This window comes from Euprymna scolopes, chromosome 29, assembly GCF_053919585.1.
Source record: "Euprymna scolopes isolate OS-2025 chromosome 29, ASM5391958v1, whole genome shotgun sequence".
In the NCBI taxonomy this organism is placed as follows: domain Eukaryota; kingdom Metazoa; phylum Mollusca; class Cephalopoda; order Sepiida; family Sepiolidae; genus Euprymna; species Euprymna scolopes.
This window is the reverse complement of record NC_136510.1, coordinates 70,703,855-70,719,975: the sequence shown is the minus strand read 5'-3', so window position 1 is coordinate 70,719,975 and position 16,121 is coordinate 70,703,855. Positions and strand designations below refer to the sequence as shown.

Below are 16,121 nucleotides of genomic sequence, written 5' to 3'. Positions count from 1 at the left end.
TCAAAGGCCAGCAATGACCAAGACCTTTTGAATTCTCTCTCTTCTGATCTTGAGCTGTGGTGAAATGGGGAGTGAAAAGGTGGCTTGTTAATTTTAATGCATCTAAAACCAAGCTTCTCTCTTTCCATCATCAACGCTCTCATCCCTACCTAATCCCAATTGAAATGAATGGCTGAAGCACCATATTTTGACAAGTTTCTGGGACAGACCGTCACTTTTGGTTTGAAATGGAACACATACATCAAATCTGTTGCCAAGATCGCCAGAAAAATGGTTGGATCATTCTTCTGTTCTAGTAGATATCGCACTGCCGATGCAATCCTCTACCTGTATAAGAACCAAGTATGTCTTAGGATGGAGTACTCTTGCTACATTTGAGGAGGAGCTGCTCAGAGGATCTTTTCTGCCTCAACAGTGTATAAATCCGACTTCAAAATCTGATGAGCGATGTTTTTTTTTCTCCTCGCTGCTGCCTCTGTCTCATAGAAGACATGTTGCAAGCCTTTCTGCTCTATCATTTTCATGACAGGTGCTCGACTGAGCTTCACTATGCCCCCCCCCAGTAAGTCTGCCATGGCAAACATACGACTATTTACAACAATAATGAGTAATTTCCCTTTCTATCTGTGTTTAAATATAAGCAAAAATTCCATGAGTAGTTTTTTCCTAGAGCTGCTTGTCTGTGGAACACAATACCACAGAGCTGTTACCCGGTTAACTATGACATGGTCGTTTTCAAGTTCAACATGAACAGATTCTTGAAGAGCCATCCTCTAAAATTATCAAATTTCTATTATAGTATCCATTAACCCTTATCTTTGAGTGGCCTCTACCTTATAATTCTTGACATATTTATCCTTAGAATCTGTCGTTTTTTCCTCGATGCACTTGATGTTCAGGTTATATAAACACTTCATGAAAGTGATTTTACTCAGTAAAATCAACAGGATATATGCATAAGCTATATATGTGCAAACGAGTTGTGTATAATCGATAAAGTCCTTGTTTATTGATTTATAAATAAACTCCCTTTTCTTAACTAATGGACGACAGATGCCTTGGCAACTCTATTATTTAGCCACCATATGCCTTCTCATTATTTGCATTTCAAATCGATTTTTTTTTTTTTCTTTCTTTAAGCGAAAAGTTTCATCCAGTTTTTCTTATCTCTGTAATAAAAGTGAACGTCTGTGTGTCCGTTTTGCTTCAATAATCACGTAAATTTTATCAGCAAACAGAGAGGCTTCATCTCAATATCTGAGTAAAAAGAAAAGAAGGAATTTTTTCCCTTTTAATGTAGACATAAAAATTATTCCCTTATTTTTTATTTATTAAAACAAAACAGTTTTGTGTTATTAGTTTTCAGTGGTTTCAAGTAATGAAATAGGGATTAAATTGCGCAGTGATAGTGAGCAAGTGAAGCCTGCTAGTTAAAAATATATTTTTTAAATGCATCATTGAAATCCAATAAATGACTATTATTACCAGATTATTTTAAAAATAAACAAAAAAAAAACTGCTTACAGCCTTCCAAATAAGCGTGTCTATAGTCCTCCCCTTTTGCTAAAACATTAAAAACAGAAACTTATAGCTAATTTCAAATATTCAAAACTAGCAAAAATATGCCCATGCAGGACTTTGCTATATGCTCAGGTAGACACTTCACTGGAACCCTTGCAGTAAGTGGATGTTGTAAGAGCCACACCAAATTGGACCTTGAAAAATTGTGTGCACCATCCCAACATAAGCTATGACTTTGACCTTCACTTTGGAAAATGGTCCTGGATATGACCTTAAACTATATCCAGTGGTGAGACCCAGCTTGCGGGCTTTGGGGAGTGTGGAGCCACCCTTTAATTGCCATTACTCCAGGTCCACTCTGACCCGGAGTGGTAGCACCTGTTAGGGTCCCAACTATGGGTTAAATAGAAACCGACTTGAAAATAACGAATATATTCTATTAAAAACATTTTCTTCAAAATCTTTGGATTCAACATTAAATAACCTGTAAAGGGTTGATATGCTGTAAACAAAAACAACCAACCAACCAACCAACTTTGGAAAATGGTGTGCACCACTGCACCATCCCTATCATGCCAGGTTTGGTCATGATTGGTCCAGTGGTGTGGCTGTAGGAGAGTTGTACACACAAACACGCAGGAATGTTACTATTACATGTATATATATTGTTTTTAAAATATAATTATCCACTTAATTTCATCAAATAGTTTGTTTTTGTTTTTGTTTTTTTTTGTTTTTTACAACGAAAAACAATTTATGATACCGAGCAAAATGTTCGATTTTTAGGAAGAAAAGCTAGTATTAATGGGGAGGGGGTGTTAGCGCTTTAACTGGAGTTATCTCCATTTGTCATTTCTAAAATTCAAACAATCTTGTTTTTTGAATCTCATAAAAGCGTGTTTTTCCGCTGTAAAAAAAACCAAACTACTTGATGAAATTAAGTGATTTTTTTTTTTTTCGGAGAACTTCGTTCGATAACGGATACATACAATTTAAACTTTTTTTGATATTTTCAGTTTTTAATGTCTTGACTAAACTGTACACGTGCAATATATATATATATATATATATATATATTCTGCGTTTCATTCTCGTGAGAATTCGCCAGGCTTATGAGTTTCTGGGGACATTTTGAAGTTAAGTGTGCCAAAAATATTTCGAAAATTTTCCTGTCAGTTAACTTGAGATTGGATTTGTTTATAAAGACAGCGACTATATTTTGCAATACATTTTCATTTGATAAAATGCCTACAGGACAGGATTGCATAGGCTGCCCTGAGGACAGCCTATGCAATCCCCCTTCACCCCAATAATAAAAGTAAGATCGTTTTTTAAACATCCTGAAAAACCTGACACAAAATATTAGAATTTAGAGTATGAATTTAACCAAAAAATGATCCCCCTTGTTCTAGGCTATTGTATTTTTCTTTTTTCTTTTTTTTCTTTCTTTCCCCAGGGCAAAAAATGATCGGAATTTTTCTCGGAAAATACTTTTGATGCAGTTTTGTTGTTGTTTTTGTTTTGTTTTTTCGAGGATTGGGTGTTGTCTTCAATGAGGTACAAGTCTCCATCACAACCCCTCCTTTATTCTAAGAACTTAGGATTGGAGAAAGGCTATTTTTGAATGGTAATTTTTATTACTAGCTTTTCAGCATGAAGTCTAGTATGGAATAACTGAACAATAGCATCTTTACTTCGGCGTTTCCGTTTCACGCGTATTGGTAAAACTTGCTATAATTTAATGTTTTAATTTATTTTTTGCAATTAAAATCTGATCTAAGTAAAGATAAGTTGTTTGGGAGTAATGCATCTCACCCGATTTAAATTTGAGTGACTGAGATAAGATTTAACCAAGTAAAAATATTTGGTTCGTCTCAGAGTTATTTATTTTTAAACTTCTACTTTTTGCTTGTGTGTTAGTGCGCATGCGAGTTATCTCCAAGTTGCAAGCAAATCTATGATTGGCTGTTAACTTCAAATGGTGACCAATCGCGATTGGTTTTAAGCTGACTTTCATCCATTCGAATATCTGTAATTCAGTCGGCCTGCATGTTTTCCTATTAATTTGACCAGTTCTCTATGGATTTTTGAGGACAATTATGAATATTTCTAGTATTTTAAAACCGTTGAAATCTAAACTCAAATCTTCAAAGAAAAAGCAACGGTAAGTAAGAAAAAATGTTCCCTCCCCCGCAACTTCCATCATTTTGGCTTCGTTCGTTTTTGTTTTGTTTTAACTTTGGATTGCACTTGATGAAACGGATTGGAATTTGTTGAATGTTGTTCATTTCTTGGCCCCACCCCCATCATTTTTAACGAAAGGTGTTTATTTATGTTTTATTTATTTATTAGCTTTTAGAAAAGGTTTGATTTAAATCAGCTATCTAAAGAACTCGTGTGACAACTTTTTGAATGAAAATAGACTCAGCATTGTCGTTTTATTCCACTAATAAAAAAAATATACACCTGTCGTCAAATTGGTGTATTCTAGTATTTGTGATGGATAAATATTTTTATCTATTTTAATGTCATATTAGATGGCCTATTCTTTTGAATAGAATATTTTCAAATTTAATCAATAACTGATTGTTTTTAAATATCTTAAATTTAAACGTTGGTTGTAAATTCTATAAATAAAGCTAACAAAAACACGTAAAAAATATCAAACGTCTTTAATATTTCTATTTTTTCTTTTTCCGAATACATGTCAAATATGGAAATATTTGGAAAAATATAAACTTGTGTTTACCTTATATAAATTGAATAGAATGGGTGATCGTTTTACGTTAAATTTATGGTACTCATGCATGCAGTGAACCCCCCCCACACACACACACACACTCTAATATAAATATTTCTAGGGTGTTTCTCGAAAGAAAAATAGAATCACGTTTGTTATTATTATTGGCAGCATGTGAGTGGTGAAAGAGTAACGTTTCGGTAGATGTAAAGATCGAGGGTCTAAAGTTTCTTCATAAATTCGAATAAAATTAATACTTTTTTCATCCGACACGCACATACACACAAAATGGTGCAATAAGCCAAATACACTACTTCCAGTTTCATTTTGTAAAAATCTCAATTATCTATCATTTCAAACTTTTTCCTTCTGATTATGTGCGTAATACTGAATAAATTTCAACTGGATATGGTATCTCGTTTAATAAAATAAAACCTAAAACATTTCTAGCGCATATAGACATGTTTTATCGCATTTACACCGTCAATCTTTACATTTACCAAAATTTTTACCATAAATTTAAGATTTAGTCGACAATTTTTCATGTTGGAAAAGAGTATAGAGAATTTAAAAAAAAAAAAAAAGGGGGGGTGATGCTTGTGCACTTTTGCCATCGGGCTATTTGTATAGTTTTTTTGCTTCAATTCAAGGCTCCACGGTGTTTTTGTTTTTTTTTGTTTTTTTAATTGTTAGGTGGAAGCACAGATTAATTACAAAACACCCTCCCATGTTAAGAATGGCTTTCAAAGTAACGATAGTAGGTACTAGTGCAGTAGCAGTACTACTGCAGTAGTGCAGTATCCGTGCTGAAATAATAACGTTATTATTTAAAAAGCCATTTTTAACATGGGGGAGGGGGTTGTAACTATTCTATACTTTAACCTTACAACTGAATAAAAAAACAAAACTTTAATTAAACTTGGAAATACGATTTAAAAAAAATAACGCGGATCGCACTAGCACCCGATATTATTTCAGCACGGTGACAAAAGTGTGCAAGTACCAAAAAAAAAAAAAAAAAAAAGCTTATTAAATTCCATAAATAAATCGAACGAAAACAGCAAATCCGTGTTCATAACATTTTATTAAAAAAAAATAAGCAAATAACTTGTTTATTAATCGCAAAATTCTCACACAGAAAAACTTTATATTCGTTGGCTGAGTTGATTGCATTAAAAGGAAAAGAAAAAAACATCATTAAATATTACTACTACTCTTACTTTCGTAGTTTACTCCATTTGTTGGTGTAAAGGTTTTCTGGGTTTGTATTACTGTACACATAGATTCGAAAAAGTTGTCAAAAAACAAATATAGAACAAATAAATGTTATCAAAGGCAAGATAAGTTACTTTTCTACGTAACTGGATATGATTCACGTGTTTTTATTCAGTGTAACATGTTTATTCAGCTCGAAAAACATGCAATGTTTACCGATGTATTGGAAAATTCAAAATGGCAGCCGACTGTCTCTCGGAGAGGGTACGTTTGGGAAAAGGTATTATAAATAATAAACTAGACAAAATACTGTTAGAAAACAACCGAATACATGTCAACTTATGTCACGGTAACATATATTGAGCGAATTTCTAACAGTATTTTGTCTAGTTTATTATTTATAATACCTTTTCCCAAACGTACCCTCTCCGAGAGACAGTCGGCTGCCATTTTGAATTTTCCAATACATCGGTAAACATTGCATGTTTTTCGAGCTGAATAAACATGTTACACTGAATAAAAACACAAAAAATATATCCAGTTAGGTAGAAAAGTAACTTATCTTGCCTTTGATAACATTTATTTGTTCTATATTTGTTTTTTGACAACTTTTTCGAATCTGTGTACAGTAATACAAACCCGGTTTTCTTTTCCGGACCATCAGCAGTTGTAGATCAACTCGATTAAACAAAACTAGTGTTTAGTTTGTTTTGTTTTTTTTTTTGTTTTTTTTTTTTTTGTTTTTTTTTTCACCTTAAACGTTGCTCGCGTTAAACTTTCTCGTTTATGCTTTGCTTTTATTAAAATACTCGGTATTATTTAAAAATACAAATTTTGCAAGAACGGTTACGATCTATTTTTTCGTTAGTGGATTAATTTCGATAATTTAAATGTTTGCTAATAAAACGTTGAATAGGCATATTTCAAAATTATATCAAGATTATTAAAAAAAAAAAAACGAAAACATTACTTCATATAATTTTTAACATTACATGTAGAGATAGTCTTCAAGAGTTGATATTTCCTATTTGGATCAAGGTAGTCTCTTTTCTGTTCTCACTCGGAAGAAAAATTCTAAACTGAAATTTTTATTTTGCCATGATCCAAAGCCTTCCCTATTGTGTGGAGGCAAGTAGGGAGTATATCGCCTTCCACTTACGTTAAGGTTAGATTGGTTTAGTATGAGGGGAGAAATCCAGTTCATCAGCTCCCCTCCCCTCCCTCCACTCCCCCACCCACCCACAGGGGGTACATTCTGAAGAGATAGCTGAAGACTGTCAGCATTCTTTAATAGTAACGATCCAGGCGACCGACTGTAAACTAAGCCTCAATCCCGATGGAGGAGATAATACCTGGGAGAATTGCTTATGGGGAGACGAGTAGTTGTTACTTAGTTTTTATCACATTGAAAGTTTAATATTAGAATTTAACATTAGTTATTTTAAAGAGAGATATTAAAACTACACAAATCAAGGAAAATAAAAAAAAATTGACGTATTTTTTTAGTTAATTCGTTCGAGACCTTATTTTTATTTAATTATTTTTCTACAAAAACACTATTAACCTGCAAAAATGTAAGGCATTTTTGGCATGCATGTTGAAATTCCTTGTTGATTATTGGTTCTTTCTCGTCCTCCCCTTTCTTTTGCCGTTGTTGGAACATTCGCAAAATGTGAATCATTGTTGTATTTGGATTGGCGCATAATTTTTCTGCTATTGATCCGAAGTCAACCGTAAAATTGCTCTTCTTCAACAATAGCTTTCTGTTGAATAGTAGGAAATTGTCATGCAGGACAATGTAAGTTCACTAAGTTTGTGTGTGTGAGAGAGAGAGAGAGAGAGAGAGAGGAGATCTTAATCTGTTTATTTTCCTCTCCACGAGGGCAAGGGCATTTATGGTCGATTTTTAATGTGGAGGAACTCTGCTCCCCCAAAAAGGCCATGCTGAATTTGGGATAATAACCTCAGTGTAGAAGAATTTCTCGGGATTGTGCAGTTAAGCCAACAAACGATTAAGTAAAAAAAAAAAAAATCAAATATACGATGAATAAATGTTACCATAACCAATAAGTTAGTTTCTACTTACCTGGCTCTTTTTTTTTGTGTGTGTGTGTGTGTTTGCGATAAAATAAAAAGCATTTATCGCAAATATTCACATTTTTTTTTTTTTTTTTTTACGACTTGTAACCAACAAGATGGTTACCGATAGTCTTCATTGTTTCCTATTTCGGCGGTCATCTTGCCGGCTAATAACAGTAATAATTCATAAAAAGCGAATATTTGCGATAAAATAAAGAGCATTTAAAACTATAAAATAAAATGAGCCAAATAAGTCGAAAAGTATTTTTTATGATTAACCGCAAGTGATGTAGGTTTAAATTAAGGCTAGGCAATCGAAAAGAGAGGATGGCTTTCGAAAACATTGTCGAAAAAGCGGCCAGTTGAGGATGAAGTGATTAATGTTTTTAGCCAATTTTTCCGTATTTGTCGTCCGAAGGGTCGGCTTCACAACAATACCGATCTCGTGAAAATCCGTCGCCTGTCGAAAGTTTTAGGCAGACCAACATACAAATCTATACATACATAACAAACAGGTGAGATTTATATTATAGATGATACTAGCATGGGTGCCCGGGTGTTTGGAGGTGTATGTTGATCAAAAAAAAATAAAGAATGGTCAATTTTTTTTTAACATTTATTGTTTTGGGCTCAAATCAAGTTATTGAGTTAGATCCATGTCCAAGGAACCTATATCTAAAATTTCAAGTGTTTTGACCCAAAATTGTCGGAGGAGTTTGGTAGAGTTCTCAAAGGCCGAGCTGAAATGCTAGTGTGTGTGTGTGTGTATATATATATATATATATATATATATATATATATATATATATATATATAATTCAGCCACTCTGATGAGTCGTGGACGACGAAACGCATGTCAGTGGATAATTATATTTTAAACATATATATATGCCGCTCCTCATTAAAAGGGGGTAATCTCCAAAAATACCGTTAGGGCTTACAACATGGCCGCCAGAAGAGTCACATGATCCGGTTGATCCAAAACATGAATCGTGCAAATGGAAAACGCAGCCTTGAAGGCAAACTTTGACAAACAATCACAATTTGTTTGTATTTAATTTTTTGTTGATATGTTATAAAAATAGGCAAACTTTGAGAAACAATCTTAGGTTGTTTTTAGTTAAAACTGTTTATAAAAAGTATTTTATTCAGAACAAACAAGTGGTCGACTAGGTGTATCAGAATTTTAGGCGGAATTTTTGACACCCCCAACAAAAAACTGCGAATAAAATATATAAAACTCGTAATTTCTGTTTTTAAAGTGGGTTGTCAATTTTCTTTATGAAATATACTTCCAAAATAAACTATTACAGTCGTTTAAAACATAATAGAAGTATTATTTTTTATTTTTTAAAAACAATGTTTACAAAATGTCTACGCACGTTCGTTTAAATATAAACTGTTTTTTTTTACATCCTATTTTTATAACATTACATCTTAAAAAAATGAACACCTTGTTTTAAATACCATTTTATGAAAAACTGAATAAAATATTTTTTATAAACACTGTTTTAAAAAACAAACTGTGATTGTTTCTCAACAAAAAATTAAATGACCGTTCTAAATAAATTATTTATTATTATGATATTGAAAAACTGTTTTTGTACTTAATTATTATGCTTGTTTGTCAAAGTTTGCTTTAAATTTGCGTTTTCCGGTTTCGTAATACGGCGATTCATGTTTTGGATCAACCGGATCACGTGACTGTTCTGGCGGCCATGTTGTAAGCCCTAACGGTATTTTTGGAGATTACCTAAAAGGGGTACCAGATTAGTCAATGGGAAAATTATTCCCAACAAGCATTTTGGTAAAAAAACTTGAATTCATTCAAGAAAGTATCGCTAACAAAAACAAATAAAAACACACACACACACATATATAATTTCGTTAGTTGGCTTCACTACACAATCCCTGAATTTCTCCTTCACTAGTTGAGGACAGAAAATATGAAATGTAACAAACTTTGCTTCTATTTTAATATCTTTTCACCTCAGTCTGCCACTCTTTTTTGTTTCGTTTTTTTGCTTTCAGTTTTATAATTATGTTATATATATATAAAATACTATTTTGAAAGTTGAATTTAGTTATGGTATGATTTTTTTTCTTTTCTTTTTTTTACACTATTACTTACTATTACTATTACTTATTTATTAGGATGAAATTTCGGAAATCGTAATACTGAAGTTGTTCACATAAAAACAATGGTATCTACGTATTCCTCATATTCTTTAAGATGATTATATCCAAAAATTACGAAAATCGATAAATTAGAAAATTATTTATTAAAGAAAATAAAAATAGAATTTGAAGAAAATGATCATAAAACACTGAGTTCAAAAGGGATGTAATTTTCCATTTAGATTTAAATAAGTGCCAATTTTCCACCTGCTAACACGGTTAGTTTTTTAATTTTTTTTTAAAACTCAGTAATATTCAGGTAATTTCGACTGCAAAATTTGGAAGCTACCATTGTAACTTGTTAGAATTGATAAAAAAAATGAGTTGAAACCATTGTTTTTGTTTTTATCTGAAAACTCCATTTATCGACTACAAAATCTCGTCCCATAGTGTAGAAGCGTCAATTTTTTAATTAAATTAAATTGATTAAACCAAATTGGTATAAAACTCTAAACAATTTTCTCAATGTATTGTTTTAATCTCTATTTGTAAAATTAATGTTTGTAAATAACTTCCAAGTCTTCCAAATTAAAATGCATATGAATGTGTTAATAATTTTAAACCCAGTTTAAATATATTCGACAGCTTAAATACTTTCAAATTCCAAGAGCCACGAGATTATACTTAAAACTTTTTTTTATTAACAAAATATTACTGACGGAAAAAATTAATACAGGAGGCATAATAGAGGGTGCAAAATGAAAGAAAAAATTAATACAGGAGGCATAATAGAGGGTGCAAAATGAAAGAAAAAATTCTCTACAATTTATATAAGATGAAAATCTGATTATATTTTATATTTGATTAGTATGTAAGTTGTTTTGCATAACTGTTAAGTGAATTAACATGTAATACTGTGAAGTGCCTTATTTTTTCGTTTACTCGTGAATTGAAATTTCATCTTGTGTAATCCTTAAGATGAAAAATGAATTGCTAATAATGATGGCTACAGCAGCTGACCTTGTTGAGATATCAATCTTTAAATAATCCTCTTTGGGGATTAACTTTCCTACCTTTATCTTAAGTGACGCAATACATACCTTCTGTATTATTCATTACTCATGATGTTCACACCAATGTTTCAAATATATATCCAATGAAGATATAAAATAATCTAAGGACTGGGTTGTTTAGTTTATATAGCCACCTCCCATTTTATTTTTTATATATATATATATATATATATAAAATATCTTATATTTAAGCTTTTCTCTATTTGGGAATAATTGAGCAGGGTGACCCCCCAAAAAAAACAGAAGCTAAATGGAGGCCATCTAGAACATATGCTGTAGAATGGAGAAAAAAAGGCTAAAGACTGTAGTGTTTTGATTTGATGTTTTGAATATAATAAACTAGTTATGACCAAAGTTTCATTTCATTTGGACAAAACACTAAGAAATGGGGGCTAATTAGAGTTTGGGCCCCGTTTTTTTGGGGTCACCCTGTATAAGTATTTATATCCTAAGTTTATTCAATTACTTATATACACACACACACACGCACACACAAATAAATGACAAAATTCTATATTCCAAATTTCAAGATGTTGACCACCTTACCGTTTATTCCTTGAAGTACGTTAATATGCACAATTCTTGACAGCACCTGTTTCGTTACGCAGAATCATTCATGTAATTATGTCAATTTTAAAATTTATTCTGCCCTTAACTCATCAGAACAAAAAGAGCTTTAGAAAAATAAAGGAATATGGCCATGATTACAAAATCTGAAAGTTGAAAGAAAAGATGGTTATTTTTCAATGTGTCACGCAATCTTTTAATCTATAAAATATATAACACTAATGGTTCACCACCTACCAAGAGAAAAACCTACTCTGTATTGGGGTAAATGAGATTGTGATTTACTTGATGGAACAATACAATGTAAGGATTGAGGATGATGCTTGATTACTTCAAAGAACGATTCTGCAGATATTTGTTAACATTGGATTTGAAAACAACTGTAGTTTGTAGGTACTGGCAATGTGTTCCACGGATAGGAAGTTCTTGGAAAGAAATCCTCTTTCTGGAAGTTCCATTTGATTATTGGTATACAGAAGACTACAGCATGTTTCGGTATGGTGGGTTCAAAATTTGCTATGATTGGACCTGTTACATACACACACACACACACACACACACACACACACACACACAATATATATATTTTGAGGTGTACATGCCTTTATATATGTAAGCTGTCATATACCACACAGGAAGGTGGAGCAGCTATGCACTGAACTTATTGCTGTTATTGCATTTATGTAGGAATGGGTTCAGTTAGTTTAAAAAATAAATTTTTCTGCAACTCACATTTCATTTCCGGCCACATCACTTGACAATGAATAAATCAGCAGAGTATAGCTTCTGTTGAAATCAGCTTAATTCAAACCAAAAAAAACAAAACTAGGTTCCAATTGTATGAAATTAAAATTTGTCATATCTTTGCCTACAATAATTATATTATCCTCTCCTTCTGTAATATTTTGATTGCATAAATTCCCCTCTGGACCAAAATACCGTAGGTTTACAACAGATGCCACATACAAATTTATTATGTCTACACTATTAACCACTATCTTATGTAATTTTAGAACGCCATTTTAGACACATCTGATCTTTATAATAAAATCCTACATTTCATCCTAGGAGCAACATCATCACCATCGCAAACATCTTTAGAGGAAGTAGTTCCTATTTTTCCATCTAAATAACAAGTACTCTTACTACTACCAGTAATCACCGGGAGATATTCTGCACTTTGGACAGTATTGGGGTTGCACTCTTCGTAACTGGATCATAAACTCCTTGACATAACATAATCTTTACCATTTCCATTATAAAAAATAATAAAGTCTCTCCTGACTAATTCTGCTCCTTCTGATTGGATGAGCTATGGCCATTCCTACATTCCAGAATATTAGCATGCTAAATGAACAATAATGTACCATTCAAACATGGCGTCACAATGATACCTACTTTTGCTCTGAGTAAATGGCTTGCTCGCTTATTTATTTTCTCTCTCGCTCACTTCGAAGACAAAACTAACATTTATTTTCTCTCTTTTTTCTCTTTTTGAAGACAAAACAACAAACATTTACTTATTTTCTCTCACTCGTTTGGTCAGTTTGTATCTCGCTGTACATATTCTTCCCATTTTAAAACTTTTAAACTATTTCTATACTTAACACTATTTCTTTTTTACCATCCTTATGATAAAAAAATATATAGAAATACGTAACCTTTCTTTAGCAATTTGTTTTAGTTTTTTTTATCACATATCTTTGTAAATAACTGTTTATTTATTAATAAGTTGATATCTTATATACTTCGTCAATGTTTAGATATTTTTTTTTTTCTTCCATACCTCAACTGACAGACCTGCACACGTGTTTGAAAGTTAGGGTCTGGTTTTAGTCAATTACCAATTGTTTACACTCATTACCAACGCTACATTTTTCAAGATAATTTCATTACGTAGGGAATTGAATACGGTGGAGTATTATACTTAATTTCTTTTTCGGACTGATTCTTAACATTGCGCACACGTTAAGTTTTTTTTGTCTTTGGTGGGGGGGGGGGGTAAAATGACTACTTTTATAGGTTTTCGATTATGCTGATTAAAGAAAATCTCATTCAAATTTGGCGGAAATAAGTACTTATAGAGATTATAAAGACTTGTATTATGCACTGTAATTCATTGGCTGCCAGGTTTGTATGCACACGGGATAACAAATCTAGTTCTCTCCTGACACGTCCACTCCAAATTTTTTTTTGCAGTTGGGTACACTGACACTAATTATGATGGTTAAATTTGGGAGAATTTATTCCCCCCCCCCTCACCAATAAAAAGGGGTCTTTCTACTCTGAAAGTCTGAAAGCTGTTCTTTACATGATGGTGGGGGTGTCTATTCCAAATGCCATTAAGATGGGGAGTTTGGGATGTCTATTCCAAATTCCGAACTCGATGACAGTACTAAGTGTCTTGTTTTACACGTTAGCTAGGACTGCTACCACTAATTTCAATCATTCTAAACAGTCCATATACAGTGAGAATCCCTAACCGTCTGTTTTTACTTTTCATTATTATTCTAATGGACCATTTTTCATGCTTTTATTACTTCATACTAATTTACACATTCCTTTAATTGCTTTTTTAAAATTCAAACAGTACCTGCATGTTATCCCCCCAAACCATCACTAATCACCAGTAAAAGTCAGATTATTTCATTTCGGTCATGGCCGCCAGTGTCCACAATTGTTCAGGGACTGTTATGACCACCAACAATAACTGTAGTTTACTTTTTTTTTTTTTTTTTTTTTGCGAGGGGGGGGGCAACATCGATTAGCAGGTCCTGCTAGTAGACGAATATGGATGTGAGCAAAATGCCTCCTATTAAAAGTCGTACAACTCTTGGATGACAAAAGCCTGTTATTAATAAGAGAGGTGAAAAATGACAAGATTAGCGATGGAGATATTAAACTATGACCTTGGAAAAAGCAAACTAAGCAGTTTATATAGAACTGACATTATTAATAATCAAGCGAGAAGATACCATTAAAAAATAATGTTGCATCACTTAACAATTGGTAAAAATGTAAGATTAATTGTCTTTTAAAATGATTACCAGAATTTTTTTTTTTTTTTTTCTAAAATAAAAAAAATGGCTGAAAGTTGTAGAGATGACCAACTTATTTTTATTTGCAGTAAATATACTTGAAAACCTTTCTTGTAGACATAATTCATTTGAAGCAATAAAAAAATAAAGCATATTGAATTAACTGATGGAAGTTGTAGTGTTGACAGTCAATATTAAAGGTGATGCTGAAATTTATCTGATAAATGTAAAATAATCCTAAAAAAAATTTGCATTCTTCCTTTATACCAGGCAGAATTTCTTCAGTACAGTTAGCAACTGAAAATAGAATCTCAATCTATTTTTCAGAAAAAAGAAAAAATGACACCAAATTGAAGATCTAAGGAAATTGTATTTTCTGAATGGTTTTATAACTGAACAAATGTATTTTCTAAAAGGATAGCATAATATTTTAGGACATTGTACTTTAACAGCATTAAAATAAAAATATTTTTGAAATGTGTGGCAAATGCAAAATGCTTCTTTTTTTTTTTCTTTTTTTTTTATTATTATTATATATATATATATATATATATATATATATGTATTAATGATAGGTACGGCCAAACCGGAAGGAGGGAGCCTCTCTTTAAAAATCTACCAAAAATCAAGTAATTATCCAATCAATACAAAATTTTCACCGATTATGAAGTGAAAAATGAACATTATAATGATGTACTTTTTTTTTTTTTTTTTTTTTTTCATAGTTGATATATTGCATACAATTCCCTCTTTCTTTATTTGTGGTTACAAATATGCTTAAAATAATCTGAACTGAGCAAAATATATCGGATTGTGGGGAGGGTAAGGATTGTAGATAAAAATTAAAAAACACAAAACTGCATACGTATCAGATTTTAAGGTTGAAAATCCGAATTTTGAATGTTTAATTTTTCTTTCATTGTGTTTTCAAGTGTGAAATTCGTTGAATATGTTAATAATTATTCTTTCAGGTTAGAAAAAAAGTTTTCACTATTTTTACAAAAAACACTACTTTTAAATCTTTGAAAAATAAATTAATAATTCTTTTTAGTGAGCCCAATATTGCTAATATACTATTAAATAGGAAATGCATTAAAGACTCGATACCAAAAGAAAGGAAAAATTAATAAATGGTGCATTTTGCTAAAAATACAATTGGCAAATTTGTCATTAAATGATATTTCCTCACCTATGGTAGACTATAAAGGCCTACAAACAGTTATCTCCACCTTTTCCTTTTTGCTGTGACTTGCGCTTGACTTAAAATGTGGGGGACTTGCATCTGCTACACTCTCTCATCCAGAAACACTTGGTCCTGATAGCAAGACAGGTTCAAGACGACTAAGCATGATATTAGATGCAGGAGTTGTCTCCAACACATACGGTGCCTAGCATTCCCAAAATGGTCACCTATCTGGTACTGACCAGCCTCATCGTTGCTTAACTTGGAGAGTTATGATGGCAACAAATATGTATCGCTTATGAAAAAAGAATTAAACCCTTATAAAGTTGATTCTTCACTTAATCGTCAAAACAAACGTTAAAAATACATGGAAATTTACAGGACTAAATGACTTCATGGAAAGGCTATCGTAGTTTCTTCCAAACTATCATTAAATTTGGGATAAAATCTATAGAATGGGGATGAAAGATGGAATTATTGGAAATTCAGGTAATTGTTATATTTTTGCATATTTTTATAGCGATTCATTCTAAATCTTATTTAAACAAAACAAAAAAAATTCAAAATCCTTTTTAAAAAAATATATG

General features: G+C 31.9%; 1 protein-coding gene across 4 annotated transcripts in view; it reads left to right on the top strand.

Moving 5' to 3' along the window:
* The window catches only part of LOC145252703 (uncharacterized), a 118,853-nt gene that overhangs the window by 40,280 nt on the left and 62,452 nt on the right, over positions 1–16,121 (top strand). Inside the window, exon 1 of one of the 4 annotated variants that reach the window (XM_080112529.1) lies at positions 3,524–3,685. The exons of 2 other annotated variants lie outside the window; for them this stretch is intronic. In XM_080112529.1, coding sequence (XP_079968655.1) covers positions 3,621–3,685 — 65 coding nt within the window. In that variant the 5' untranslated portion in view covers positions 3,524–3,620. Of the gene's footprint in view, positions 1–3,523; positions 3,686–16,121 lie in introns of those variants that run through there. One more of the 4 variants, XM_080112531.1, reaches the window with a different exon arrangement.